General features: G+C 62.4%; 2 protein-coding genes across 17 annotated transcripts in view; one reads left to right on the forward strand and one right to left on the reverse strand.

Annotated features, from left to right (window-relative positions):
* Positions 1-13,118, forward strand: part of SBF1 (SET binding factor 1) — a 32,979-nt gene extending 19,861 nt beyond the window's left edge. For 2 of the 4 annotated variants that reach the window (XM_056797527.1, XM_056797528.1), the window contains 18 exons: positions 2,504-2,682; positions 2,844-2,983; positions 3,207-3,414; positions 5,852-6,048; positions 6,283-6,423; positions 7,387-7,464; positions 7,824-8,011; positions 8,098-8,277; positions 8,849-8,950; positions 9,035-9,220; positions 9,300-9,426; positions 9,508-9,638; positions 9,726-9,956; positions 11,484-11,591; positions 11,668-11,879; positions 11,965-12,052; positions 12,148-12,279; positions 12,383-13,118. In XM_056797527.1, coding sequence (XP_056653505.1) covers positions 2,504-2,682; positions 2,844-2,983; positions 3,207-3,414; positions 5,852-6,048; positions 6,283-6,423; positions 7,387-7,464; positions 7,824-8,011; positions 8,098-8,277; positions 8,849-8,950; positions 9,035-9,220; positions 9,300-9,426; positions 9,508-9,638; positions 9,726-9,956; positions 11,484-11,591; positions 11,668-11,879; positions 11,965-12,052; positions 12,148-12,279; positions 12,383-12,481 — 2,727 coding nt within the window. In that variant the 3' untranslated portion in view covers positions 12,482-13,118. The remainder of the gene's footprint in view (positions 1-2,503; positions 2,683-2,843; positions 2,984-3,206; positions 3,415-5,851; positions 6,049-6,282; positions 6,424-7,386; positions 7,465-7,823; positions 8,012-8,097; positions 8,278-8,848; positions 8,951-9,034; positions 9,221-9,299; positions 9,427-9,507; positions 9,639-9,725; positions 9,957-11,483; positions 11,592-11,667; positions 11,880-11,964; positions 12,053-12,147; positions 12,280-12,382) is intronic. The other 2 variants (XM_056797529.1, XM_056797530.1) reach the window with 1 other exon arrangement.
* A 534-nt stretch (positions 13,119-13,652) lies between these two features.
* PPP6R2 (protein phosphatase 6 regulatory subunit 2) overlaps positions 13,653-26,479 on the reverse strand; it is a 166,213-nt gene continuing 153,386 nt past the window's right edge. For 9 of the 13 annotated variants that reach the window (XM_056797531.1, XM_056797543.1, XM_056797535.1 and 6 more), the window contains 11 exons: positions 25,749-25,834; positions 25,034-25,114; positions 24,269-24,366; positions 22,474-22,531; positions 22,113-22,240; positions 20,511-20,683; positions 19,994-20,162; positions 19,658-19,746; positions 18,472-18,691; positions 15,956-16,237; positions 13,653-15,694 (listed from right to left, as the gene is read on the reverse strand). In XM_056797531.1, coding sequence (XP_056653509.1) covers positions 15,643-15,694; positions 15,956-16,237; positions 18,472-18,691; positions 19,658-19,746; positions 19,994-20,162; positions 20,511-20,683; positions 22,113-22,240; positions 22,474-22,531; positions 24,269-24,366; positions 25,034-25,114; positions 25,749-25,834 — 1,436 coding nt within the window. In that variant the 3' untranslated portion in view covers positions 13,653-15,642. Of the gene's footprint in view, positions 15,695-15,955; positions 16,238-18,471; positions 18,692-19,657; positions 19,747-19,993; positions 20,163-20,510; positions 20,684-22,112; positions 22,241-22,473; positions 22,532-24,268; positions 24,367-25,033; positions 25,115-25,748; positions 25,835-26,479 lie in introns of those variants that run through there. The other 4 variants (XM_056797539.1, XM_056797537.1, XM_056797538.1 and 1 more) reach the window with 2 other exon arrangements.

Here is a 26,479-nt window from a genome sequence, read left to right on the forward strand (position 1 = left end):
CAGAAATTCTCCTCCCCAGAAAGGAAGAGCGGGGGTGGCAACAGGGAATGGCATTGACCTCCCCCTCCCCTACTTTCTCTCCATCTGAGGGCTGCTGCTGTTCTGTTGGACTGGGCTTCTTTCTTTGCCCCCCACTCACACCATAGGCCACAGTTCGGCTGTTGAACCCTTTCCTCTCCCTGTCCCCTCCCTGGCCCAGGTGTCCCCTTTCATAGATGAGGAACCGGACCCCAAGGGAAGGTGATTTGCCCAAGGCCACAGGCAGGGCACATCGGACCCAGGGCTCCACCCAGAGGCATCTGACCCAAACCCCAGCCACAAGACAATGGGCACCTGCCCGGTCTCCTTCCCTTACTCTCCTCTTCATGGTCTGTTGAAAGCTTTCTTTCCCTTACTCAGAGGCTGCCGAGTCTCTCCCCTCACCTGCCCCATTGTAGGAGCCCCCCATAAACGTCCCTGAGCAGCAGCTGCCTGGGACATGCCATGAAGAGAAATTCATGCGCACGGGGCAGCCGAGGGCTTGGGGGCGGCCCTTCCAGAGTGCGCTTCCCCAGGGGGCCTTGGGGCCTTCTTCCTCCAGACCAGACAGACATTGTGCTTCTGGAAGGTGATTTCTTACAAAAGACCCCTCAGTCATCCTTGGGCCATTCTTCTGTGGAGACGTCTCCACACGCCCCATTGGCAAAGGGTGAGGCCCCGAGGAGGGCAGGATCCCAGCCGTGGCGTGACTGGGGCTCAGGAGTGCATGGGCAGAGGGGGGCCTTGGTCCCACCTAGGTTTGGTGTTTCTGTTGGGCATGAAATGCCTCCCAGCCCTTGGTGAAGGCCAAGTGCCCATAGATCCCACTGCATTCCACTTTCTTTGTTTTGGCCTGGCCCAGCCTGTCGAGCCCTCTGGGACTCCCCGCTCTCGTTAGGGCTCACTCGTCACCCTCTCGCCACCTCCTGGGTCGTCATGCACCGATGCAGTGTCGGTGTGCTGGTGACACAAAGATCAAAGCAAAACAGTCCAGAATGTGTTGGGAGAGGCACCCCATACAGGGAGTAACTGTGAAGTAGGCAGAGGGGTTTGGGGGGCTCAGGAAAGGTTTGCTAACGTGAGGGCCGCCAGAAGCAGGTGAGGAGGGGGTTGTGGGTCGCCACGGGCTGGAGGGGATGAGGAGGGGAGCCGGGCTGAATCGGGCCTCATCAGACATTGGTTGGGGCTTTCAACACAAACCGATTTGATTCTGTAGCAGTCAGGAGCCGGGGGAGTTTCTTGAGTTGTGGAGTGATGTGAACCAGCGTTTGTTTAAGGAAAATTACCCGGGCAGGTTAGTGTAGGATAGACCGGTGTGGGGAGTCTCGAAGCATCCAGGTCATTGTGGGAGTCAGTCCAGGCGAGAATAGGTGGGCACTGAGCTGAGAGGGGGCTGCCATGGCCATGGCAGCTGTGGAGAGAAGGGGATGGATGTGGGAGAGGCGGTGGAGGCAGAAACAGAATTGGCAACAGATGGGAAACGATGGGGAGAACAGGGAGAAGGAGGAGGAGGAGAGCCCAAATGTGGGAGGTAGCAAAGCTGCGGCCCTCTGAACAAGGGGCGGAGCTCTGGGGGCAGAACTCATTGAGTTTGAGATGTCTGGGCCATATCTAGGGAGACGTGTCTGAACGGTCACGGGAGCGTGAGTGATGGGAAACGGGGCCTGCATTTGTAAAGTGGCGGGTCAGCCCCATCAGATGATAGTTAGGCCCAGCAGAGGCGAGACGGAGGTCCCCGGCCACAGTCGGAGCTTCCAGGGACCTGGCCCACTGCCCAAAGAGAGGTGGAGGCAGCAAGGATGAGAATGGCCAGAGCAGCGTCACCAGACCTCGGAGAGAGCAGGGTGGTCTCTGGAGGGCCAGGAAGGGGGGCCCAGAAGAGACCTCGAGATCTGCTGCCTGAAGAAGCAGCACCCGTTGAGGGAGGAGGTGGGACACCAGATGACAGTTGAGGAATGAAGGGAGGGGAAGAGGAGGAGGCAGAGAGTGTTGGCATCTAGCAGATGCCGGATGGGGACGAGGGTGTGTGAGGAACAGTCCGTCTTCTCTGTCGGTTTAGTGTTTTGTTGCTGCCTTTGGGCTCTGGCGCTGTCTGGATTCCAAAGAGAAGCAGTTGCCCTGAGGGGTTCCACCCCTGTGCCAGCCCACCTTGGGCAAAGAGGGTGCTTCCTCATCTCCTCGGGGCCTCTGTCGGCCGCCACGGCTTCACCCGGGTTCGCCCTCTTGAATCGGGGTTTCTTGGTTCTTCATGGTTTCTTTTGTTTTTCTTTCATTGCCGCAGCAAAGGCAATCGTGCAGAACCTTCCCCCAGGTCACTGTCTAGCCGCAGGAAGACATTCTTGGAAGGGATTTTGAGGAGGACCCTGGGTGCCCAGAGTGGCTGGGGTTTACCCTGGCTGTGCCAGGCGTTCCGCTTGTGCCCAGAGTCTGAGCCCAGGCCCTGCCCCTGCCCTCTGACTCCTCTAAAAGTAGCCTCCCGCCACAGCTGTTGAAGATGGCATTTGACGAGGAGGTGGGCTCAGAGAGTGCCGAGGTCTTCCGAAAACACTTGCACAAGCTCCGCTACCCACCTGATGTCAAAGGGACATTCGCCTTCACTGCCGGCTCCATCCACACAGCTGGCCGGCAGCCGCGGACAGCCAAGGAGAAGAGCCCCTCCCTGAGGTACCACCCTGGTCCCTTGCCCGCCCTCCAGAAGAGGCTTGTCCTTAGGTCTGGCCTCCGAGCCCCCTCCATAGAGACATGCCCACCTTTGGCTCACAGCACCCTGGGGGGGGGGTGTCCCCAACCCCTCATGCCTCCTGACTGCACCTTCTCACTCCCAGGACCCTGTCACGGAACCTTGTGAAAAACGCCAAGAAGACTATCGGCCGCCAATATGTTACACGGAAAAAGTACAATCCCCCAAGCTGGGAGCAGCGGGGCCAGCCTGTGCCCCCCGAGGACCAGGAGGATGAGATCTCAGGTCTGTGGGGAGGGGAGCCGATGCTCACGTCCCTGGGCTAGTGTTGTGGGCAGGGCCCTGCTGTGGCGCTTTGGAGGAGCTCATCTCCTCTAGGTTCTCTTGTCCAGGCAGTGGAGACGGAGTCTGTGGCTCCTGCGGGTCCCCTCGTTCTGTCTCTTCTCGGTAAAATGACCTCCGGGGGCCTTTCCCTCCGTGTGGCCGTGACCCCGCTCTCTGCCCCCAGTGTCCGAGGAGCTGGAGCCCAGCACGCTGACGCCCGCCTTGGCGCTGAAGCCCTCCGATAGGCTGACTATGAACAGCCTCGTGGAGCGGGCATGTTGCCGAGACTACCAGCGCCTGGGCCTGGGTACCCTGAGCAGCAGCCTGAGCCGTGCCAAGTCTGAGCCCTTCAGGGTCACGCCTGTCAACCGAATGTATGCCATCTGCCGCAGGTGAGCGAGCCGCCAAGCCCTTGGGTCAGCCTCAGTGGCATGAAAGGTGATGGGTCTGAGACAGGAAACCAGGGGCTTCTGTACCAGCTAGATGGTTGGGACCAGAAGCCATGCACGAAGAAACCAAGGCCTAGTGCCCAGGACATACATGGAGGACGCCCCAGAACCAGCTCCCCTGAGTCCATTCTCTCTCCCAGTAGCCAGTAAAATCCCTCTAGAGGAGGGATTCCTGTAGTCCTGGGGCAAGGAATGAGACAGGGCTGGGATCATGAGGCAGGTTTAAGAGAGCCTGCAAAGGCATAGTGGGCAGAATTTGGCCATTAACAGGCCATGGTGGAGGGGGGAGGACTGGGAAGATGTCCATCAGGGAGATGAGAAAGGTAGAAGGGACCAGCCCAGGGTGCCTGAAGCTCAGGGCTGGGCAGAGACACCTAAGAGGCCTTGGCAGAAAGGGGCCACAGTCCATGGGCTGACAGGAATCATGGTGCTGGAGGTTGATGCATCCCCTGCCAGTGACACAAATGTAGGGCAGTGGTAGAGTGCCTTAGCCTCTACCCAACGGATCTCTGCCTTGGGAAAGCCTGGAGCCCCATATCCTGTCCCTTGATGGCCACCACCACTTGGGAGGCCTGTGGGACCACAGTGGATAGTGTCATGTGGCCACGGGAATTCAAATGTGGCCTCAGACACTTGCTTACTCTCTGCCCGTTGCTTCAACTAAAATGGGGGTCAGAGTTCCCATCTTCTTCCTAGGTTGTGAGGTTCCAGAGAGAAGACTAGTAAAGCAATTAGCATAGTACGTGACACCAAAGTTCTTAATAAAGCCTTCCTTCCTTTCTTCCTTCCTCTCTCTCTCTCCCTTCTTCCCTCCTCCCCCTTCTCTCCCTCCTTCCCTCCCTCTTTCCTTCCTTCTTCCCTTCTCTCCCCTTCTTCCCTCCTCTCCCTTCCTTCTTTCCTGAAATCCTAATGGACCTCATCAGTATGACTTAGGGACTTTCTCAGCCACAGGCAGGCATCACAGTGAATCAGCAAAACCAGATCAGGGGGCCAGGGCACAGGGCACCATTATGGTGTTTGGCCTGTTTGGTCATCAGCAGGTCTAGGAAGAGAAGGGAGGGCTAACAGCGTCAGCAAACAAGGTGGGCCTAGGACCCTGGCCAACCCAGTAAGATTATGTGGCAAGTTTGGGACCTGAATGCTGTGGCAGCTTTTCACATGAGAAAGGTCTAGGGCTATTTTGGCATGCCAGAGGGGGCTGCTCCCCTCACCCTCTCCATGTGTGCCTGAGGATGTTTCTCCCATCACCCATCCCTCTATCCAACAGCCCCAATGCTTCCTCTTTCCCCTATCTGGGGTAAGGTGTGGGGCTCACCTGCTACATGCAGGTTGAAGTTTGGTCATGCGGTCTCTAAAAGGTTCACCATCACTGTTCGTGGGATTTTAGTTGCCTCTGGGAAACCACAGAAGCCAAAGTGCTTTTGGCTGCCTTGTGTCCGTCCTTTCCCCCCACAACTGGTTGCAGTGACTGAGTCTGGGCCTAGGGGCCACCTTTTAGGCAAGGCCATGGAGAAACTGGAGTATGCCAGAAAAGGGGGACCAGGATGCTCAGGAGACCTGGATACTGTGTGGTGAAAGCATGTTGAGGGACCTGGAGACTTCAGATGATCTGGACAAGAAAAGACCGGGGAAGAGGGGACAGGTAGAGGGGGTGTAAGAGGAGTTGGCCCCAGGGGGAAGAACTAGGAGAACTGGGGCGATGTAAAGCAATGCAGACTTTCCATGGTGAAAAGGAAAACTTGCTAAGTATGAGAACTGTCCCAAAGTGACTACCTGTGCCTCAGGCTCCCCTTCCCTGAGGCCCCTTGGGCATCTCCATCTGAGTGGCAGGGAAGGATAAGCAGGGCTTCAGGGACCAGAGGTCCACTTTGGGGGAGGATTAGGAGGCCGAACTGGACGTCCAACACTTTGGAATCAGGATGGGCAGTGGTGCTGGCTAAGGAACCTTGGAAATCTTAGAGAGGGGAGTCGGGCAGGGCTTCTTTGGACCGAAGTCCCTCTGAGCCTTGGCTTCTTAAAGGTGGAAAGCTCTGCACTTAGCCTTGAGATATGAGGATTTCTGAGAGAAATGACTATTCTCTAGGACTGGGGCGACACGGGAAGACAAAGGTCATCGGCCAGACATTCCAGGGCCCGACTTTGGCCCGGTATAAGGGCCGTGCCTAGGAGGGGCGGGTGGCCTGGGAGATGCTGGGCTCCCTGTTGCTGGTTGTGCTCCCAAGTTCCAGGACTCCTTGAGGACACAAGTGACTCCTACTGCACCCTCCTCCCCTTCCTCAGCGCACAGTCCCGCCTGGGAAGCCCAGAGGGTAGAGGTGGCCCAGGAGGACGGGCATCCCGGCCAGGCCAGCCCCAAGGCCCCCCCTCTTCTTGGTTTCAGCTACCCGGGGCTGCTGATCGTCCCCCAGAGCATCCAGGACAACACCCTGCAGCGTATCTCGCGCTGCTATCGGCAGAATCGCTTCCCCGTCGTGTGCTGGCGGAGCGGCCGGTCCAAGGCGGTGCTGCTGCGCTCGGGGGGCCTGCACGGCAAAGGCGTGGTGGGCCTCTTCAAGGCTCAGAACGCCCCGTCCCCAGGTGACTGGCTCTTCTCAGCCTCCTCTTCCCCTCTCATTCCCTTGCCTGGGCTCAGTCACCTCCCACCCCTGGGGCTGTGAGCCCACAGGGCCTTCCTCATGTGTAGCAAGGGGTGACCCGCGCAGCCCCTGTCCCGTGGGAGGACTGGAGGACTCCGGGGGGGGGGGGGGTCCCACCTGTCCGGGACCCAGGGCCAGAGGCTGCCAGGGCACACCCAGGCTCTCCCCCACCCAGGTCAGTCGCAGGCCGACTCCAGCAGCCTGGAACAGGAAAAGTACCTCCAGGCAGTGGTGAGCGCCATGCCCCGCCATGCCGACGCCGCTTCCGGGCGCAACACACTCAGCGGCTTCTCGTCTGTGCACATGGCCAGTCACGGTGAGTGCCCGGGGGCCCTGGGGCCATCTTGCCTTGGGGTCCTGGCCCGGGCCGCATCTCTGGCCCCCAGCACAGCGCAGGTGCTTGTCGGTGGGCCCCGTGAGGTAGTTTGGGACGTGTGCCAGGACGGGGTGAGGCAGAGGTCAGGGAGGTCTGGGTGACCACGCGGGCCGTCTGGCCGTGCGCTAGTGCGGAGGAGAAGCAGCCGCTGGTTCTGAGGCCGGGCCTGGCCCCGAGTGTGCGCAGTCGGAGGACACGAGCCCTTTCTGAATTTCGCCCAGTGGTTAGCCCCATGGCGCGAGGTCAGGGGGCACTGTGGGATGGGTCCCTAGAGGAGGGGGGAGGGGGCCAAGCACGGCTGGCTCCAGGGTGTCTGCAGTGGAGACCACTCCGAAGGGGGCGAGAGAAAGGTGGTGAGCAGTTGTGCAGACCTCGGTGGACACATTTGGGGTGCTCGGCTGCTGGCCAGCTCCACGAGCCCTGTGGCTGGTTCTGGTTGATGCCTTCGAAGCCCCGGCCCGGCCCCCGCGTCTCTGCTCAGCCCAGTGTCTCCTGAAACCCCCCGGGGCCTCCTTGTCCAGCCAGTGGAGTTGGGAGTGAAGATAGCACCCCCGGGGGCCTCCGCAGAGGCTTCACCGCCTTTCCCTCCCCCAGCCGGCTGCCCATTCCCGCAAGCAGAGGCCAGAGGCTCTGACCTCAGGGTCGTCTGCCCACTTCGGCCAAGGCGGGCCGAGGCCTCCGTCGGAGAGCCAGGCGGGAAGCCACCCTGCCCGCCCCAGCAGTTTGCAGTCCGGGCGAGGGGTTGAGGCAGGTTCCCAAAGGTGGCCTTCCCCGAGGCTGCCCCGCACGGTCTGGGGGGGCGATGGCAGGGCAGCTCTCCTTCCCCGGCCTCCCTTCCTGGCCAGGCTTTCGCTGCGGCCGGGGTGGGGCCTGAGTCTTCTCTTTGTGCTGTGCCCCCCTCAGCACCCAGTCCCAGGGCCAGGGTCACTACTCTATCCAACCCCACGACAGCATCAGTCACCCGACGGACCGCTCCCCGAGGTACCGTAAGCCCCGGGCACTAACTCTGCCTGCGTCCCCTCACTGCCCCGGGCCATTAACTCACTCCCTCTCGGACCCTCTCTGAGCCCGACCCGCAGCACTGACCGCCCGGGGCCCGCCTCTCACCTGCTGCCCGGCTGCCTGCCAGAGGACACTTGCTTCTGGCCCTCGTTCGGAGGCGCCTCCTCCCCTCCGGCCCCAGCACTAGCCCCAGCCTTCACTGGGGTCGTAGCTGGACCCGCCCCCAAAGGGAGACGGGGTCTCTCCGGGCGGCTCTCGGGCGCCCCACCCCGTCTCCGAGGTAAGTAGCGGCCTGCCCCGGCCCCGGCCGCCCACTCACCCCCGCTCTCTCCCCGCAGGAAAGTGGGGCAGCATTCGGGCAGGTGGGCGCAGCGGCGCCTCCAACCTGGGCGTGGATGTGGGCTCCAGGTTAGCGGGCAAGGATCTGCTGGGGCCCCCCCAGCCCAACGGGGCCCCCTCCGAGCCGGGCTTCCTGCGGCCCCAGCGGGCGGCCCTCTACATCATCGGCGACAAGGCCCAGCTCAAGGTGACCGGGGCGGCGGGGCGGCGGGGGGGCCAGCCGGCCCTCGTCCGTGCCCGTCTGGCCCCTCACGTCCCCTCCCGCCATCACAGGGCGTGAGGCCGGACCCCCTCCAGCAGTGGGAGCTGGTGCCCATCGAGGTGTTCGAGGTGAGGCAGGTCAAGGCCAGCTTCAAGAAGCTCCTGAAGGCGTGCGTCCCCGGCTGCCCGGCGGGAGAGCAGAGCCCGACCTCCTACCTGCGCCTGCTGGAGGAGTCCGAGTGGCTGAGCCAGGTTGGCCAGGGAGGGCGGACGGGCAGGAGGGGCCTCTCCCCCACCCCCCCCCACTCTGAAGACGCGCCCGCTTGCACCTGGACTGAGCTCTGGGGGGACAGAAGGCAGGACGAGTGGGCCAGAGGAGCGCGGGGGCGGGAGGCTTTGGGGAGGTGGGAGGAACCCAAAGAAATGGGTATGACCGCCCTCGGGCCCTCATTGTCCAGATGGCAGGCACCCGGCAGCCTGGGGAGGGGAGAGGAGGCGGCCCAGCAGGAAAGGTTTGCCTTTGCGGGTTGGGGTGCCAATTGTACCCGTTTACTGCCTGGAGAACTCGTGGCTGGGCCTCAGCCCCTGAGGAGAGGCCCCTGATGTGGCCTCCCCCGGGGTGAAGGGAAGAGCCAGGAGGACCCCAAGCTTCCCATCTGGGACGCCAAAGGAGAAACAGCCGTGTGGGTGGCAGCAGCGACCAGCCCAGGGCTCCATGGGGGCTTCTCTCTGCCTGACCAGGGCTCGGGTGAAAGGGGGGGCCGAGAGAAGTGCCCCCCCCCGGGCCCCACCCAGACCCGACACCTCTGCCCGCCCTCCCCAGATTCACAAGCTGCTGCAGGTGTCCGTGCTGGTGGTGGAGCTGCTGGACTCGGGCTCCTCCGTCCTCGTGAGCCTGGAAGACGGCTGGGACATCACCACGCAGGTAATGGGGGGCCCGTGAGCACTGCGTGTGCGTGTGCATGCACACGTGTGTGACGTCTGACGCCCTGGCGGGGGGGGGGGGCAGGTGGTGTCCCTGGTGCAGCTGCTCTCGGACCCGTACTACCGCACCCTGGAGGGCTTCCGGCTCCTCGTGGAGAAGGAGTGGCTGTCCTTCGGGCACCGCTTCACGCACCGCGGCGCCCACACGCTGGCCGGCCAGAGCAGCGGCTTCGCCCCCATCTTCCTGCAGTTCCTGGACTGCGTGCACCAGGTAGGAGGCTGCGGGGGGGCGGGGGCACGCCGGGGGGGCGGGGGGCCACCACCGGTGACCCGCCCTGTCCCCCCCCCAGGTGCACTCCCAGTTCCCCATGGAGTTTGAGTTCAGCCAGTTCTACCTCAAGTTCCTCAGCTACCACCACGTGTCGCACCGCTTCCGCACCTTCCTGCTGGACTCCGACTACGAGCGCATCGAGCTGGGTGCGGATGGGGAGGACCCGGGCCGCGGGAGGGGGCGCCGCGGGGGGCCGGCCGCGGGGTCTGAGCTGCGGCCCTCCCCAGGCCTGCTGTACGAGGAGAAGGGCGAGAGGAAGAGCCAGCAGGCGTGCAAGTCCGTGTGGGAGTACGTGGACAGGCTGAGCAAGAAGACGCCCGTGTTCTACAACTACATGTACGCCCCCGAGGACTCCGAGGTGAGGGGCCGCCGGGCGCCGCTGGGGAGCCCAGGCCCGGGGCCCGCAGGCCCGCTCAGCCGCCCGCCCGCCTCCTCGCCCGCCCAGGTGCTGCGTCCCTACAGCAACGTGTCCAACCTGAAGGTGTGGGACTTCTACACCCGCGAGACTCTGGCCGAGGGCCCCCCCTACGACTGGGAGCTGGCGCAGGGCCCCCCCGAGCCCCTGGAGGAGGAGCGGCCCGACGGCGGGGCCCCCCAGAGCAGGCGCCGCGTCATCTGGCCGTGCTACGACAGCCGTCTGCGGGCCCAGCCCGACGCCATCTCCCGCCTGCTGGAGGTTCGTGCCGGCCCTCCTCCCAGCCGTGTCTCCCGCGGGCAGTGTTCCCTGGGCAGAGGCCCTGGCAATGGGGGTGCATCTGGCCTGGGGGGGGGGGAGGCCCAGGAGAGCCAGCACCAGGGAGCCCACTTTCCAGGAAAAAGCCCCCGAGGATGCACTCATTAGAGGCAGAGAACCGGCAGGGTCACGAGAGAGAGGAGACGAGGAGGGATTTGGAGGGGCTGCAGAGGGAGAGATGGGGGGCCCTGGTGAAGGAGCCGCCCCAGGCCCAGGGGATTGGGCATGGAGAGGGTGGCAGAGGGAGAAGTGCCCACCATGGTCTCAAGCTCGTGGAGAGGCTGTCCCCCGGAGGAGGGGGCATCGCCAGGCCCAGGGGAGCTGCAGGAAGAGCAGCGACGGCCCCAAGTGGCTTCCCTCGAGGAGCCCTGGGAGCTGGGGTGACTCGCCCACATCCAGACCCGGCGCTTGCCGCTAGGGCACATCTCCCTTGGCATCAGACTGAGCTCACCACTCGGATTGGGGGAGGGGGCGACCGAGGGGTCCCTGGGGCTGCAGAGGGAGCGGCTCATCTGCCTCAAGCCAGGCCAGACTGTGGTGGCTCCAGGGGTGTCTGGGACAGATGCCCAGCCAGTGACTGGCAGGAAGGCCCCGAGGGCACACAGAGACCTGGTGGTGGGCAGGAAACTTGGGAGTGTTTCATGGGGCGAAGGTAGCCTGGAAATGGCCGGCTGCCGGGAGCCTCCCTGGGCCGTTGGGTTCCGTCCGGTCTGACTCTTGGTGACCCCAGACCCCGGAGGGTTCCCCATTCCCTCACAGGGTGAGGTGACTTGTCCAGGGTCACACAACTACAAAGCGCCTGATGAGTCTCCCTGACTCCAGCGCTCTAACCATGGGGCCGCTTAGTTGCCCCAGTGCCGGGCAGCCCAGTAGATTGGAAGAGCCAGAGGAGGCCTGGGCACAGCGTCGTCTGCCAGCGTGGGCAGGGAGTCGCTTTGTCCTGCCGCTGGGCGCCGAGGGCACTGGGAGGGTCACGCAGGCCCCCTCCCGCGGCCGGGCCAGGCTTCCATCTTCAGGTGAGGACCGCCATGCGGGCAGCTCCTCCGGCCCCCCAGACACGGAGATTGTGACCGAGACTGTCGGGACAAGGCTCGAGGTTTGGCCAGAGAAGCCGGACACACGCCCTCGCCGCCGGCTGCCCAGGGGAGGGGACTCGGGGCCGCCCCCCCCCCACCCCCAGCCTTTCTTGGCCGCCCCAGCCAGCGCCTCTCCCAGCTTCCCCTCCGGGGGCTCCTGCCTTCCGGCTCTGGAAAGGCTGGAGCAGGTCTGGACCCGGCCTGTGAGTTGGGAGAACACGTTAGCTTGCCCGACAGCCCCATCTGGACGTGGGCAGGAGCGGCCCGTACCGCCGCCTGGCGCTCCGCCTGGCGCCCGGCCTCTCCCCGTTGGGGTCGAGGCGTCCTTCTGCCTCTCGGGGTCAGCCAGGCGGGGGAGGGGGGAGCTGCCCCCCAACCAGCCCTCTGTTCCCAGGAGCTGCAGCGGCTGGAGACGGAGCTGGGCCGGCCCTCGGAGCGATGGAAGGAAACGTGGGAGCGGGTGAAGGCGGCCCAGCGCAGCGAGGCCCGACAGGACGGGCGGGTAAGGGGGAGGGGAGGGCCGGGGGGCGGGGAGGGGGCCACAGCCCGCCTGAGGCCGGCCTCTCTCCTGCCCGCAGAGCACCCCCAGCTCCCTGCTCATGTCCAGCGTGTCGCACCACCGGCGCTCGCTCGGGGTCTACCTGCAGGAGGGGCCGGTGGGCTCCACGCTCAGCCTCAGCCTGGACAGCGACCAGAGCAGCAGCTCGACGCCCTCGAGCGGCCGGCAGGCGGCCCGCCGCAGCACCAGCACGCTCTACAGCCAGTTCCAAACCGCCGAGAGTGAGAACAGGTGGGTGCGGGAGGCCCGGGGGGGGGGGGCGGGGGGGCGGGGGGGGGCGGCCCTGGGCGACGGGCTCCTCCCTCTGTCGGCGCAGGTCCTACGAGGGCACCCTCTACAAGAAGGGCGCCTTCATGAAGCCCTGGAAGGCCCGGTGGTTCGTGCTGGACAAGACCAAGCACCAGGCAAGGCGGGGCGGCTGGTGGGGGGCAGCCCTGGCGGGGGGCTCCCCTCCCCGAGAGCCAGCCGGTCACGGGTCTCTGGGCCTGCCCCTCCCCAGCTGCGCTATTACGATCACCGGGTGGACACCGAGTGCAAAGGGATCATCGACTTGGCAGAGGTGGAATCCGTGACGGCCGGAACCCCGACCATGGGGGCCCCCAAGACGGTGGACGAGAAGGCCTTCTTCGACGTATGGCCGGCTCGTGGCCCGAGCCCGGGGGGGGAGCGAGGGGGGGGGGGCGGGCCCCGGACTTGGGGTTCCGGCGGTCTGACGGGGGACTCCTGACCCTCAGGTGAAGACGACAAGGCGGGTCTACAACTTCTGCGCCCAGGATGTCCACTTGGCCCAGCAGTGGGTGGATCGGCTCCAGAGCTGCCTGTCGGACGCCTGAGCCCCGGCCCGGCCCGCGGGGCCTCCCGGGTCGGACTTGAGCTTCCAGTCGTTACAAACCACTATGGGGGCCCAGGAGGCGGGGCCACCCGGTCTGCCCTTGTTTACAGGCCCCGCCCTCCTGGCATCCAACAGACAGTATTGGGATCCGGTGGGGGGGCGGGGGGGGGCGCCCCGAACTCCCCAGCCGCAGCACTTGACTTTGTACATAAACTCGGGGACCCGGGCCCCGTCACGTCCTGACCCCTCGGCCGGGGGTAGGGCCCACTCAGCGAGTTCCCCCCGCCCGCCCCCACCCCAAAGACCCAGAGCTGGGGGCGGGGGGGGGGGGAAGGGGGGCTCCCAAGTCTGTCTCTGCCCTCTCGCAGGAAGGTCCAGGGATGGGCCTTGGCCTCTCTCCACCCCCTCCCCGGGCAGGCCCGCCTCCCCCTGACTAATTTATTGAGGGCGTCGGACCGAGGAGGAGCCAGCGTGCCCACACTGCCCGGGGCAGCCTCCAGTGGGCTCTGTCAATAGCCCGCCGCCCCGCTGTCACTCGGGGAGGTTCTGTTCACCCCAGTCTCTGTAAATGTGTCCGCCCGGGGCCCCCTCATGTATTGTGTCTAGAGCAAAGGATTATATAAAGAGACCTGATGGAACTGAGTGCCAACCGAGCCCTTCCTGCCCGCCGCCCGCCAGGGCATCCGGCAGTGGCCAGAATTCACTCCCAGGGAAGAGGAAAGCCATTTGTCCCCCTAGAGGGAGGGGCTCCCCCACGCCTGGGAGACCTGAAATGGGGGAGCAGTGTGCCACCCAGCTGGGAACCCCAAATCTTGGCGGGGGGGGGGGGCGTGACACGTACTCAGAACAAGGATTCTGCAGAGAAGGAAAGGCTGACAGCAGACCAAGTGTGGGGGTGGCCTGGGAGAAAGAGAAGGCGGCACCCCAGCACCCTGGATGGACACCAGGAGGATCGGAGGCACTGCTGGGGGGGGGGGGATATCCCAGAAGGAATAGGAGGACAAGCCCAGGAATACCAGGATGTTAGGGAGCTCAAAGGATGTTGGGCCAGGAAGGCCCAGGAAGCTCTCCCTAGGCCCAGCCCGAGCCCGTGTCCCTGGGGTACCCCTACACCAAAATGCAGGAAAGGCTGGCACCCCTCCCCCCACTGAGGAAGCACACACAATCCAGTGTACATTTGATACGTTTGTTTACCACGATTTTCAAGGTATCACCTAAAGTCAGCAAATCAAAGACCAAGGAGAGGACAGACAGACAGGCAGACATCCTGGACGGACGGGCGGGAGGGTGGCTCCCAGCTCCCGCCGCCCCACTTCTAGCTGGCCGGCTGTTGCCAGGCCCTCGGGAGGACGGAGGGGGGACTGGAGAGAGCTGCTCAGAGCAGGCAGTTAGTTCACAAGTCAGAAGGAAGCTGCCAAGAGCCAGGCTGGTGTGTGCCTGCTGGCCTGGCCTCCCTCGGGTAACCCCGGCATACGGGTGAGAAGGGACCCCACCGCCATTACCTTCCCTGTGCCAGCTAGCTTGGGGAGGCCTCTGGGTCCCTGAGAACCAGAGCAGCGCCAGGAATCCACTCCAGAAAGCTCAGTCACCTTCGTCCTGGGGGCGCCGCCTCCCCAGGCTCCCACCCCCTGCCAGTCCAGGGACAACCAGGTCTGGTTGGTTTGCATTTGTGGGGGAGGCAGGGGTCTTCCGAGGGGGGTGGGCCAGCAGGCTCTGGGCTCCAGGAAGTCCCAGGTGCCAACCATGTGCACACACCGCCCTGTCTGCTGCGGCCGATCGCGTCCAGCATCCTTCCTGACGGCTGGCTTGTCTAGTTCCGATGGGAACCCTGCCAATGACGGGGGGCTCAGTAGCTCCCGAGGCCCCCTCTTGTCTAATGAAGCCAGTCTGCCTCAACCCTTCTTCCCGTTGCTCCCAGTTCTCAGTCCAAACAGAACAAGTCGGATTCCTCCTCCAAAGCAGAGAGCAGATAGCTGGTCCCCCCGAGCCTTCCCAGTTCTGTCACCCCATCCTCGGGCCTGCCTTTGGGCCCAACCACAGCTTCCTAGCTCTGGTCTCTCTCCAAACTGGGTGGTCAGAACTGCAGGCCAAGGTCCAGATGGGATCTGAGCGGGTCAGAGGACAGCTGGACGCTCCCTCTCTCAGTGCATCCTGGGATGGGGTTGGCGGCTTGGCTGCTGGCTCACACTGGCGACACGGAGAGCCCCAGACTTGCCAACGTCCACTCGGTGGACACGATGGCCGTGCCTGTGCCACACTCCTGTGGCCGCCTGGTTCGGTGCCAGACTATCCATTGAGATTTCATCCTTTGTTTCAGCCTGGACCCTCTGGGGATATCTTTTGGCCCACCCTGGCCTGCGGGGCTGCCAAGCTGGTGCTCGCCTCGCTTGGGCACAGGAGGGAGTTGGGGGAGGAGGGGATGAAGGATGGGACATGGGAAGTCTGGATCTTGGGTTCCAAAGTGCAAAAATGTGGCCTTTCCTGCATCCATGAGAAAAAAGCCACTCGAAATGAGAGGAGGCCGGAAACAGCTCCCGGCTTCCCCATGGGCTCGTGGGAAAGTCCACGGGGTCCAGGGCCGGCCCCGGAGGGCTGCGTCCAGCTCTTCCTGAGGCAGGCAGTCCCTTCTCGACAGGCTTGTTAGTCCTCTCTGACTGCTGAGGAGCGGGCAGGGGACATCGGGGGCATCTGGGGAGGGCCTCGGGCCAGTGTGTCCCCTTTTCTCCCCCCACCGGCTCCTTCCCTCCGCCCCATAAGGCTTTATTGCTATACAGGGGCAGCGCGCAGGCCGGCGACCCCGGTCCCTCCGCTTCTGCCCACGGCCCCCATTGGAGAGGAGATGCAGGAACAGCTCAACGCTGGGGGCGGGTGAAAGGGCAGGAGGTTGGTGGGCGGCAGGGAGAGAGCAGGCGGAGACTGGCTTGGTCAAGGCGCCTCCGGGGCTACATGAGACAATGCAAATGTCGCCACCGTTTGCTAAGGAAGGTTTTGGTTGTGGCCGTCGTGTGACCGGTCCTAACCACCAGCTTTACCAATGCAGCATTTATTAAAAAATAAAATTAAAATAAAAAAACAGACCATTTGCATCACCAGGTAGTTTTCTTGCCTAAGTGGAAGCAGCCCAGCCCCAGGGAGACATGGCGGCTCGAGGGAGCAGCAGCATCAAGCAGGGCCATTTAACGTGGCTTCTGGGGATGGTGGCGCCTCCTCTTTCCTACAGAGAGAAGGGGGGGACGTTCTAGACGGGGGAACTCCTAGGGTCTAGGGACCCCCTCAATTTCTCCATCCACCTCCCCATGGCCCAGCTTTGGAGAGGAGCGCCGGTCCCAGCAGCGAGAGGGGTCCGGATGGAAAAAGAGCCGAGGAACAGGGGAGCCCGGGCCCCTTGGAGGGCAGGGATCGGCATCCCCCGCCCCGTCCCGCTCCATCTTGGGGGGCCCCCCAGCATTCCTCCTGTGCGGCTCTCCCAGCTCACCTGTCTCTCATCACCGTTTCCAGGGCAGCCGTGGCGGCCACCGTCGTGGCGGCCACCGTCGTGGCGGCCACCGTCGTCGCTGCTGCGGGGACGGCCGTGAGGACGGCGGTGGTGGCTGCCGAGAGGACGGCGGTGGTGGCGGCCGTGGGCACGGCTGCTGTGGCAGCGGCGGCCGAGATGACGGTGGCAGGGCTCAGGGGCTGCAGGGAGGGCTGCTGCGGGGCGCCCGTCACTCCCCTCTCTGACACGGTTGCTTTGGGGGTCCCTGGAGACTCTTCGGTGCTGTGGCAGAGAAGGCAGAGCGCCATATTGGCACCGTCCACGAAAAGCCACACAGAGCCTCCCCCTCCGCGTCCCCCGCACCTCTCCTCCGTCTCTCCCCCTCCGCATCTGTCCGTCTGTCCGTCTCCCTGCCCTTCACTCTCTCAGTAGCCGTCCCTCGGGGAGGCCCAGCCTGGGCGGGCCGCAGCCCCGGCCGGCTCGTCCCTGCTCCCTGCCTTGCAAGCCCCCACGTCGCCGCAGCCGTTTCCAGCCGCCCGTGGCCCGCACGCCCATCGCTAAGTCTCGGGCCTCCTCAGCCTCCCTGGGCTTCTGCCCGCCCCTCTGCCCACGGTGCCCTCAGGGGCTCTTCGGCCTTCTTTCCTCTCGCTGCCTTCAGCCCTTGGCACGCTCTGCCCCAGGGCTCGAACCTGGATCTCGGGGCCTGCCTCCATCTCCCTGGCCCCACGGCTCCACGCAGGGGCTCTCAGCTGACCCTGGCCCTGCCTCCCCCTCGGGATGACCTCTCTGGGTCTGTCTCCAAGCCGGGGAGAGCCTTTCCCCAGAACATCTGGCTCTGGATTTGCTATAGGGCGGTGGAGCCTGGAGGGTCTGGGATGAAGGATGGAGCCCCCTCCCCAGCCCAGGGACACCCCAGACCTCCCCCCAGCCCCAGCCTGGCAGGCTCCTTCTCTTCTTAGAAACCTGAAGTCTCTTCATAGCTCAGATCCCCTGCCACCTCCTCCAGGAGGCCCACCCTGGTTCTGCAGGGGCCTAGAACCGTCCTGAAAGGGCTGTATCTCTACCACTAGATGGGCGTCCGCCATGGCCTGCATTTCCTGGCCGCAGCACCCCCTGGTGGCCGAGGCACCCTGTGGGTCGTGAGCTGCTTGGGCTCTCAGGGGCTGCTGGGGAATCGGCTCCCCCGGAAGGCTCTTTGCTTTCTGGAGCTTCTCAGAGCACCGCCCAGACCTCTCCCAGCACATTCCGGCGTGTCAGCCAGTCCGTTTGGGGTGGCGTTTTACGCCGGGCCATCTCTCTACCCCTCCCCCCGGGCTATGGCATGGCCGCTCTGGCCTCCGTTCCCTCTGCTCCTCGGGCCTGGCAGGCCACAAACGGAGCCTCTCGGCCGCAGCCGTGGAGGGGTCCAGGCTCAGCCCACATCGAACGACGCTGCCCCAAGCTGTGCCTCCTCCTCTCCTCTCCCTGCAACTGCAGAGGGGGCCCCACAGCAGCCTGGACCCCCAGACGCATCCCTGCTGCCCACGCTCAGCTCGAGCCGGGGGAGAGAAAAGGCGCGGAGCTCCCGGGACGCCAGCGGGGCCAGACCTTACTGCCGCCCCAGAGGAGGCGCTGATGACGGAGCCCTCCGCGAGAAGGCATCAAGGGCTGGCCCAAGCTCAGCGGGGATCGGGCTGAATCTGCTGGCCCGAGGGGCCCAAGGCTGCAGGCTCCCTGGGCCTGGGGAGGTCCCCAAGGGCTGGGGAGAGGCATGGACACACGCGTGCGCCCAGACGGCTGCCTCTCAAAGGCCCAGAGACGAACAAGGGAGTTTTCTAGGGGAGACTTTTGACAGCTCGGAGGGAAGTAGATTGAACTTCCTGAGGAAACAGTCAACAGCGAGATGAAGATAAGGAAAGGCGGGGAGGGAGGCAGGAGGACAGTCCCAGCTCGGCAGTGACTCTTGTCTCCTCGCTGCCTTTCATGTCAAGCCGCTCAAGCAAGTGCCGTCCAGCTCCTTGAGCAAAGGCCTGGAGAGCTGGCGCCCAGCAGTCACGCAGAGAGAAAGGCCAGAAGCGAGCCGGACGCTGGGACACTGAAAGGAGCCCGCCTGGCCCAAGACGAGCCGGGAGGATGCCCGGGGCCCTCGGCGCTCGGCCAGATGGGGCACGCTAGCTAGCCCTGCTTCTCAAAGCCTTCGGGCCCTGTCCGACAGCGGGGCACGGCCCATCTTCTGGGGCAGCCCCCAGGGCGGAAGGGCTCGTACGCCTCCTTCTAGAACATCTGAGGCGTGGGGCGCGAACACTTCTGGCCGGCTTGCCTTCAGAATAATCATGGATATGGACCTTGGAACTGGCCCTTGGCACAGAATTTCTCTGGTTAAGTATTCAACAATCTACCCACGAGCAGAACACCCTGGGCGTGACACCGGGGTGGCAGTGCCTGCCAGGGCTGGGGGAGCAGGGGGAGCCCAGCCGCGCAGCCCCAGTGGGCATCCACTCTGAGCCCACTCCTAGCCCTGGATCCTCGTCTCACACCTGGTAATGACAGATATCTCTGCCTTGGCTTCCGTGGTTGGCTTGAGGCCTTCTTGTCCGGGTCCTGGGCCGACAGTTTCTGTGACGACACCCGCTTTCTTCTCCTCCTCCTCTTCCTCGTCCTCACTGTCTGAGCCCCCAGAAGAGCTGCTGTCGGAGGCCACCAGAGGGGCCTTCCTTGCCACACACACATTCCAGACACAAGGGGCAGCTGGGCTGACTACAAGGGAGAAGAACAGCAGTCACTCAGCCCGAGCGCCTGGCTCTGTGCTCATCCCCCCAAACGTGCGAGGATCATCTCTAGGCACAGCAGCAGACTCATGCCGCCTGCCCCAACCCTTCCCCCTACAGGCACCAGAGGCATCGAGGTCCAGGCCGGCCAGCCCACATCCGTCATTCTTTTACGGCTGCCCACTCCGTGCCCCTCCTCCTCGGCCCTGCTGCCCACTGCTCAGCAGATGCAGACTCTCAGTGGCCTGCTCTGCAGTTGCACAATGCTTCATGGGCCCCCGAGGGCCCCTTCGCTTCGGTTCTCTGAAGCCGGCTTAAAGACCACAGGCTTGTGCCTTGCATCCCGTGGACCCTTGGAGAGAGAGCCAGGCTGGGCAGGGGCCCCCGAGGCTTTCTGTCTGCAGGACAACTGGGGGGTCAAAGGAGCCGAGGCCTCTTCCGTCTATTCCCTGCTCCCAAAGCCAGGCCCTGGACTGTGACCACTGAGACCCTTTTGGACGTGGGCAGGCTTGGGTTGCCCATGCTGAGCCATGGCCTTTTCCCAGTTTTGTTCTTGCCTTTTTTGGGCCAAGGGAACCAAACACCCAAAGGAAAAGGTCCAAATGTTAAAGAAAAGAACCCTTATTTTCAGAGTATTTGGAAAGAAGTCAAGCTGTGGCCTGGGGCATAGTCCTCCTGAACCCCAGCATCTCTTCCTTGATACCTGCTCGGCCACAGAGACATAAGCATCACTTTATGTGAATTTTATTGGAGGAGCTCGTTGAGAAGTGGGGCCCCAAGGCCCAATTCGGGAGAGCTGTGACCCCAGGGTCATTCTCCTACAGCTCCGTGGCAGTGGGCAGCCTCCCTCTCTGTGCAGGGACAGAGGTGGGGGGGCTTTTATAGGCTGGCGCGGCCCGTGTCTGCAAACGCCCCGTGCCCTCCGCCCACCCCTGGCAGCTCTGCACCCACTCACAGGTCTTGTCCTGGCCCTGCTTAGACTTTCCTTCCGAAGTGCTGCTTCCCGTGTCCACAGGAGAGCTGCATCGAGGGCCTGATTCTGAGCTGGAAAAAAGCCTGGGATGAGCCTGGCCACAGCCTGGCCGCGGGCTGCAGCCACTCGCTAAGAATCGGCAGGTGCCCATCTGATCACCCTTGAGGTCGGCCCATTGGAATCAGTGGGGGACCCAGAAAGTCCCTGGGCCGCCCAGGATCACCAGGCTCCACCCAGGAGCCCACGGCCCGAGGCCGCGGCATCCACCCTCCCTCCCGCCCCGGGGGCTGGCCGGCCTCCCTGCCAGGCTTCTCTTACCAGCAAAAGGACTGAAAGTCGGTGAATTTGGCCCAGCCTTTTTCCTCGGAAGTGCAGGTGTCGGCGGCGGCGGCCGCATCCCAAACACGGGAGCCGATGTCCATGGCCACACCTGAGGGAGGGGGCTTGGAATTTACAGGCTCATCAAATACAGCTGTCCACCCAGAGCCTGGGGGAGGGGAGGGGTAGGGAGGGGGGCCGGAGGAGGGGGAAGGAGGAGAGAACAGTGATTATTGTGGGGAGGGGGCAGGGTCCCTGAAGGAGGGAGGCGGTCCGGCGGCCCACCAGAGAAGCCCGGCTCTCTGCCAGATGGGAGGACTGTCGGGGCGGTGCGAGGCTCCTGCAGCCTGTCCCTGACCCCTGGCCACGGCTGTGCCATGGGGGCCCGGGGCGGCCAAGCTCACGAGGCATTCGGAGCCTTTGTTTCCCTGCTTTCTCACCTTCAGGCCCAGGCTTGGCAAGAGCAGAGTCCTGAGGCTCCCCCGCGCCCGCCCTGCTTCCCCAGGAGGCCCTTTACCTTCGGAGGAGTCCAAGTCACCCTGCAGACTGATATTGGAGGAGCTGGTGCGCTCTGGGAGCCGAGGGCCATCGTCCCCCCCATCCTCCTCCTCGGAGTCCTCGCTGCCATCCTGATCCCCGTTCTCCAGATTACTTTGGGGGGAATACTCTGAGGTATGTGAAGCACCAAACCTAAAAGGGCAAAAGCGAAATGACCAGGCAGGTGCCGGGGGGCTGGCTCTGCTTGCCTGGACATTCGGCTCTCCTGATGGCCCAGGGTCACCCAAAGGGGGAGGGCGGCCAGACACCCAGTGACAGAAGACCTGTTGGGAGAAATCCGGCCCCAAAGCAAGCCCCGCAACGGAGGCCTCCTCCCTCCACTCCAGGCACATTATCGGTTTCCCTCTAAGGGTAGGGTAAGGCCTCCTGTAGGAAGTGAGGAAATGACCCAGAGGCCAGGAAGCAGAACCAGCTTTCGGGCTGACCGTGGTCACCTCTGGGCCTTCTCTGCAGCCCTTCTCTTCCTGGGCAGAATAACCCTCTTGAAACCCAGTGAGGCCTGTTTTAGCCCAGGTCTGGAGACGGGAGGCCTTCGTTCAAATCTGGCCTCACACACTTCCTAGCTGTATCACCCTGGGAAAGTCACTGTTTTGGCCTCATCTGTAAAAGGAGGTGAAGAAGGACATGGCAAACCCCTTCAGTATCTCTGCCAAGAAAATGGGTCACAAAGGGTGAGACATGATGGAGCTGACCAAACGAGCCAGGCCCTGTGATAAGTGCTCTGTCTTTGGAAAGATTTCACTGGATCCCCTCAAGAACTCTGGGAGGGAGGTACAGTTATGATCCCATTTTACTGCTGAGGAAATGGAGGCAGGCAGAGGTCACCCAGCTGGTTAGGTTCTGAGTGTGGATTGGAACTCTGGTCTCCCTGGCTCCAAGCTGTGCTCTGGGCACTTAGAGGATCTTCTTGTGTTTGAGGAAATGCAGGAAGAAGCGGTGTCAGCCAGGTGTGCAGGTAAGGCACCCACACCTGGGGGTGACAACAAGCCAAGCACCCGAGAGTCCCACTTGTCAGGCCATGGGCCCAGGCCCCTAGAACATGCCCTAATCAGCCCATCCTGAGCCTTCACATACAACACATTCGAGGAGGCAGCCAGAGTGCTAGGTCTGGAGTCAGGGAGCCCCGAGTTCAAATCCAGCTCAGACCTCAAACTTCCATCTGTGCTCGGTTCCATGGACTCCATGGCCATGGCCGGGGTGGATCTGCAGAGGGATGCTCCCCGGTCGGTGGGGGGTGCTGAAGAGCTTAGCCCCAGGGCTGGGGGGGACCAAGGGGATGCCCGCTAGACCCTCACAGCAGTGCTGCTTTACTGCTGGCCCAGCACGACCCCCTCCCCAGTGCGTGTCATGAGCCAGATACCCCCCTCTGCCAGGGCAGCTCTTCCCTGGTGAAATGCCTCCCTAGACGGGGAGCTTCCTAACCAGGTACCATCAGCACAGGCTGCTTGGTCTGGCAGCACGGGGGCTTCAGAAATGGTTCTGGAATCGCAGTGATAGGAATAAGAGGGCCCCGGGCCGGCTGGCCAGCAGCTGAAGGCCTTTCCGAGGGATCTCACTGCACCTGGTCCGGGACTTCGCCTGGGTCGCATAGTTGACCTCCTTGTCCTCCCAGATGTCCTCCTCCTCCTCATTGTCATCGAAGGGCTGGATGCGGTCACTGCAGCATGCTTCAAACAGAGATGCATTGGGCTGAAACAAAGGGGCAATGAGATGAGCTCCCAGAGCTCTCTGGGGGCCCGGGGGCCCAGAGCCCAGCCCCCTTCTACAGGGAAGCCCTGGGCCTCCCCGGCCCGGGAGGGGCTCTCCGCGCGGGCCCAGGCTCGGCCCCGTGTTGGACTCAGAGTGGAGACTAACAGCCTGTTCCCAAGTCATGCCCGCCCCGGCCGCCCCGAGCCGCGGCGAGGACCGCCAGGCCCACTTACACTGTCGTCATCGGCGTCGATGGTGAAGTTGATTTCGGCAATCCTGTCAAAAGGTGCGCTGCAACAAACAGAGGCGAGCGCTCAGACCGCGAAGCTGCAGGCCCGCCTGCCCACCGGCCGGCCGTGACTCGTGGAGTCTGGGCGCCAGCACACTGGCACCCCTGTCCAGCCAAGGCCTGGGGGGGGGACTGGAGAAGGGGCCTCGGGGGCCTCTCCTAGGACAGGACAACGCCAGGCTGCTGGGCCTCCACCTTCTCACAGGTAATTCACTTGAAAGAAACTGAAAGCCCAAGTGGCAGCTCCCTCTCCGACCGGCCACGGCCAGACGCTGCTGTGAGCAGCCTGTATCCGGCTCTGAGCTCACGGCCGCCCTCAGGAAACTCCATGCCGTAGCCCGTAGCCTCCCAGCAGAAGGGAGTTCAGGTGGGGTGACTCAAACCCAGCAGGCAACAATAATGTAGCCCGGTTAGGCCCAGAATCCAAGTTCTGACCTATTCTCTGCCATGGTGGTGGCGAGGAGGCAAAACTGGCAAACCCTGCATCCTGCCCTGCCCCTCGTTCCTCCCTGACCCCCATACCCCGAGGACCGTTCGTCTAATAGCTTCTGGCAGCTGGACACTGAAGGCAGAGGCTGCCAACATCCACGTGCGCTTGATCATGTGATCTAAAAATCTGAACTATTCAGGGCAGCTGGATGATGGAGCCAGGCCTGGAGAATGGGGGTCCTGGGTTCAAATCTGGCCTCAGACCCTTCCTAGCTGGGTGATCCTGGTCAAGTCACTTCACCCTATTGCCTAGCCCTTATGGCTCTTCTGCCTTGGAGCCAATCCACAGCACTGATTCTAAGAAGGCAGGTGAGGGTTTGGGGGAAATACGGACTACTCAGAGTTAACATTTGCACAGCACGAGCTGAGAACTGAAGGTCACCAAGGTGGGGGCCCATGGGTGGGGGATGGCTGAACAAGTGAGTGCCGTTGGGTGGAAATGAGGAAGAGGCTGGTTTCAGAGAAAGGAGGGCAGACATATGAATGGGCGCCCGCGGAAGTGGGTAGAACCGGGAGAACACGGCTACAAAGATCACAATGTAAATGATGGACTTCCCAGCGGACAGAGCGCCAGACTTGGAGTCAGGAAGCCTCAGCTTACTGAGTCTGAATCTGGCCTCAGACACTTACTAGCTGTTTTGTCTTTTTTCCACCCTTTCTGTCCCAGTAACACCTTTTTAGGCAGAAGCTCAAGAGCTGGCAGGTAGGGTTAATGACTTGCCTAAGGCCATACTGCGAGGAAACATCCGAGGCCAAATCTGAACTCAGCCCTCCCAACTCCAGTTTCCTTGCCAAGAAAGCCCACCGAAGGGTCATGAGAAGCTGGACACGACTGAACAACCACAGAGCACGATGGAAAGGCTCCGGCACGCCGGTGGGCACAGTGCCCAAGCTCGATTCCAGAGGACTCGGGAGGAAGCTGCCCCTCCACACAAGGCTGATGGCTCAGTGCAAGCCGAGGTTTTAGGATGTGGCCAATGGAGGGATTTGCTTTGCTGGACTGCATGTGTTTGTAACAAGGCTTGTTTTTCTTGCTTTCTCGGTGGGAGGTGGGAGAGGTGGGAGAGGTGGGAGAGGGAGAGAAAATGGGGCGGAAAAAAACCTGAACTTCAGATGAAGCAAAGGAGCCTGGGCCACGCACGCTGCAGGAAGCGGCAGAGATGGGTGGGTATGGGGAGAGGCTGGCCAAGCCCCAGCGCTGACCGGGAGCCAGTCAGGTTGTCCCTCACCATCTAGGCAGGTGAACTCACTTGATATTATCATCCTGGTCTGCAAATTCTTCATCGTTGAAGCCAAACTGGTCCACGAAGTTGGCCGTCATCTGCTGGATCTGGTACTCGGAGAAAGCCTGCGGAGACCCCGTGGCGCCATCAGAACGGCAGCCTGTCTCTGGGCCTTCTTTACAATAGTGAGCAAACTTCTGCCTTTAGTTAAAGCAGCTGGGCAAGCTCGTACTCCAACAGACAAGAGTTTGCCTAGGCTCCCAGGCCATCAGCCAAAGTGGGTATCCTTGAACCACCCTCCGAGTTCTCATCACTCTGTTTTCTTCATCAGCTTGTGTCCCTTGCCCAGCTCAGCCTGAACCAGACCACCCTTCCTTCCTCAAGTGTATTCAATCACTCTTAAGCCCTGCAGTTTGGAGCTGAGTAAACAGACACAGAAAAGCTATGTAACTTCCCCAAGATCACTCAGCTAATCCCCATCCGAGGTGGGATTTGAACCCAGGCCCCTTGGCGCCAGAGTCAGGGTTCTTCACTGTACTACCCAGCCACTCCCAAGAAGCTACATTTGGAGAACAAGTCTTTCCCCAAGGCCCTTGACCATTCAGCTATGAGAACAGCCGTTTCTGGCTTGTTCTCGAACCCTCCCTTGAATTGTCATCAGCTGCAAACTCTCCCTGTGCTCAGGAACACCATGAGTCTCCTGGCATCATAACCCTTCTGGGGCCCAAAAGCTCCCCATGCTTCTCTAGGGGAGCTGGGGCCAGAGGAAGAAGGCCCAGGCACGGCACTAACCTGCTGCAGGGACAGCTCATTGGGAAAAGCACTTTCCATGTCTTCATCTTCACTGGAAGAGTGAAGGTGGTGGGTGCTCACCTGGAACACAGCCAGCCCCAGAGCAGGGCAGGGGCGCAGTGAGCGTGGGAGCCCCAGCGGTCAGCTTTCCCACCCCCACCCTGCCTCAAAGCCAGTGGAGCTGCACCTCTAGAAGTAGGCCCAGGATGGCCAAGGCCAGGGCCTGTGGCCAGGGGGAGCTCCTCAGTGGTGCTAGGGCCTTGAGACAAAAAAGCCCCATTGCCACCGTCTGCCACAGAGAGGTGGTCACACACAACTGAGGCCTGGCCCAAGACAGGCATGAGAATGGTCCCTGGGACAGACCCTGAGCTCACAGGAGAGTGACTTTGCATCCTTAAAGAGCTCAGGTAGCTGGCAGCTGGTAGCCAGGCCCTAATGGTGGACTGGTCCTGTTAAGCCTCCTGGAGTTGCATTCCTGATCCCAGCCTCACCTGCAGCACATAAGCTGGCCCTGTCCTGAGGTGAACTGGAACAACCCAAGGAAATAAACTAAGGGGCCAAACTGGTGACCATTGATGACGTGGAAAAAATGACATGCTAACCCTTTCACCTCCCCTGCCCAGACATCTGTCCATACACATCTTTGCTCCCTTCAGCACCCTGAGACTTGAGATGGAACACAAAAAGAAGCCCACCAAGGCACCTGGGTTCTTACCAGGTCAACGGTGTTTCTCCGGTTGGTCTCTGGCAGCGTCTCTTCCACAAAACTCTCCCATCGCCCTCGGCAGTCCTCGGGAAGCTCTGGAGGGAGAACAGCTCCCCCCGTCAAAATAGCTCCAAGGCAAGATCCAGAGCAAGGTGGCCAACCCCCTCATTTTAAGGGGGTAAGCTGGCAAAGCCAACCTGGCCCCCCACAACTCTGACTCTGTGACAGCCACAGTTCTGATCTGGAACGGGTCATCAGTCACTGGGGCCAAACCCTCCCCACAAAGAGCCTCAGACACTAAGACTCTGGCAAGAGGATGTCCCTGCTTCCCAAGGCAGCCCGGCTTTTCTGGCTGGCTCCACCCACAGACAGGGCATTCCCCCCCCCAATAAAATGACTCCCCTAACCCCCCCCCTAAATTATGTGGTCTGCAGGATAAATCACCTTACACCCTCATTAGTCTACCTGGTTAAAACACAGGGTGGGGTGGGAACTCCGGGTTTCCTGGGAAAGAATAACTAACTCATTTCCTTCCTTCTCCATTTTCCATAGCTGTTTGCAAACAGGTCAGACTCAGGATGGCTACAGGACTTGCCAGGAGCATCCCCTACTAAAGCTCTGTTGTAGCCAAAGCCATGCCCCCTTGGACCCTCAAATGATCTCAGAATCCCAAGGCCTGCCCTTTGGCAGAGTCCTGCTCAGTTAGAGCAGGTACCGAGGGGAAGGCAGACATAGATGTC

Source organism: Monodelphis domestica, chromosome 5 (genome assembly GCF_027887165.1).
Source record: "Monodelphis domestica isolate mMonDom1 chromosome 5, mMonDom1.pri, whole genome shotgun sequence".
Classification (NCBI taxonomy): Eukaryota; Metazoa; Chordata; class Mammalia; order Didelphimorphia; family Didelphidae; genus Monodelphis; species Monodelphis domestica.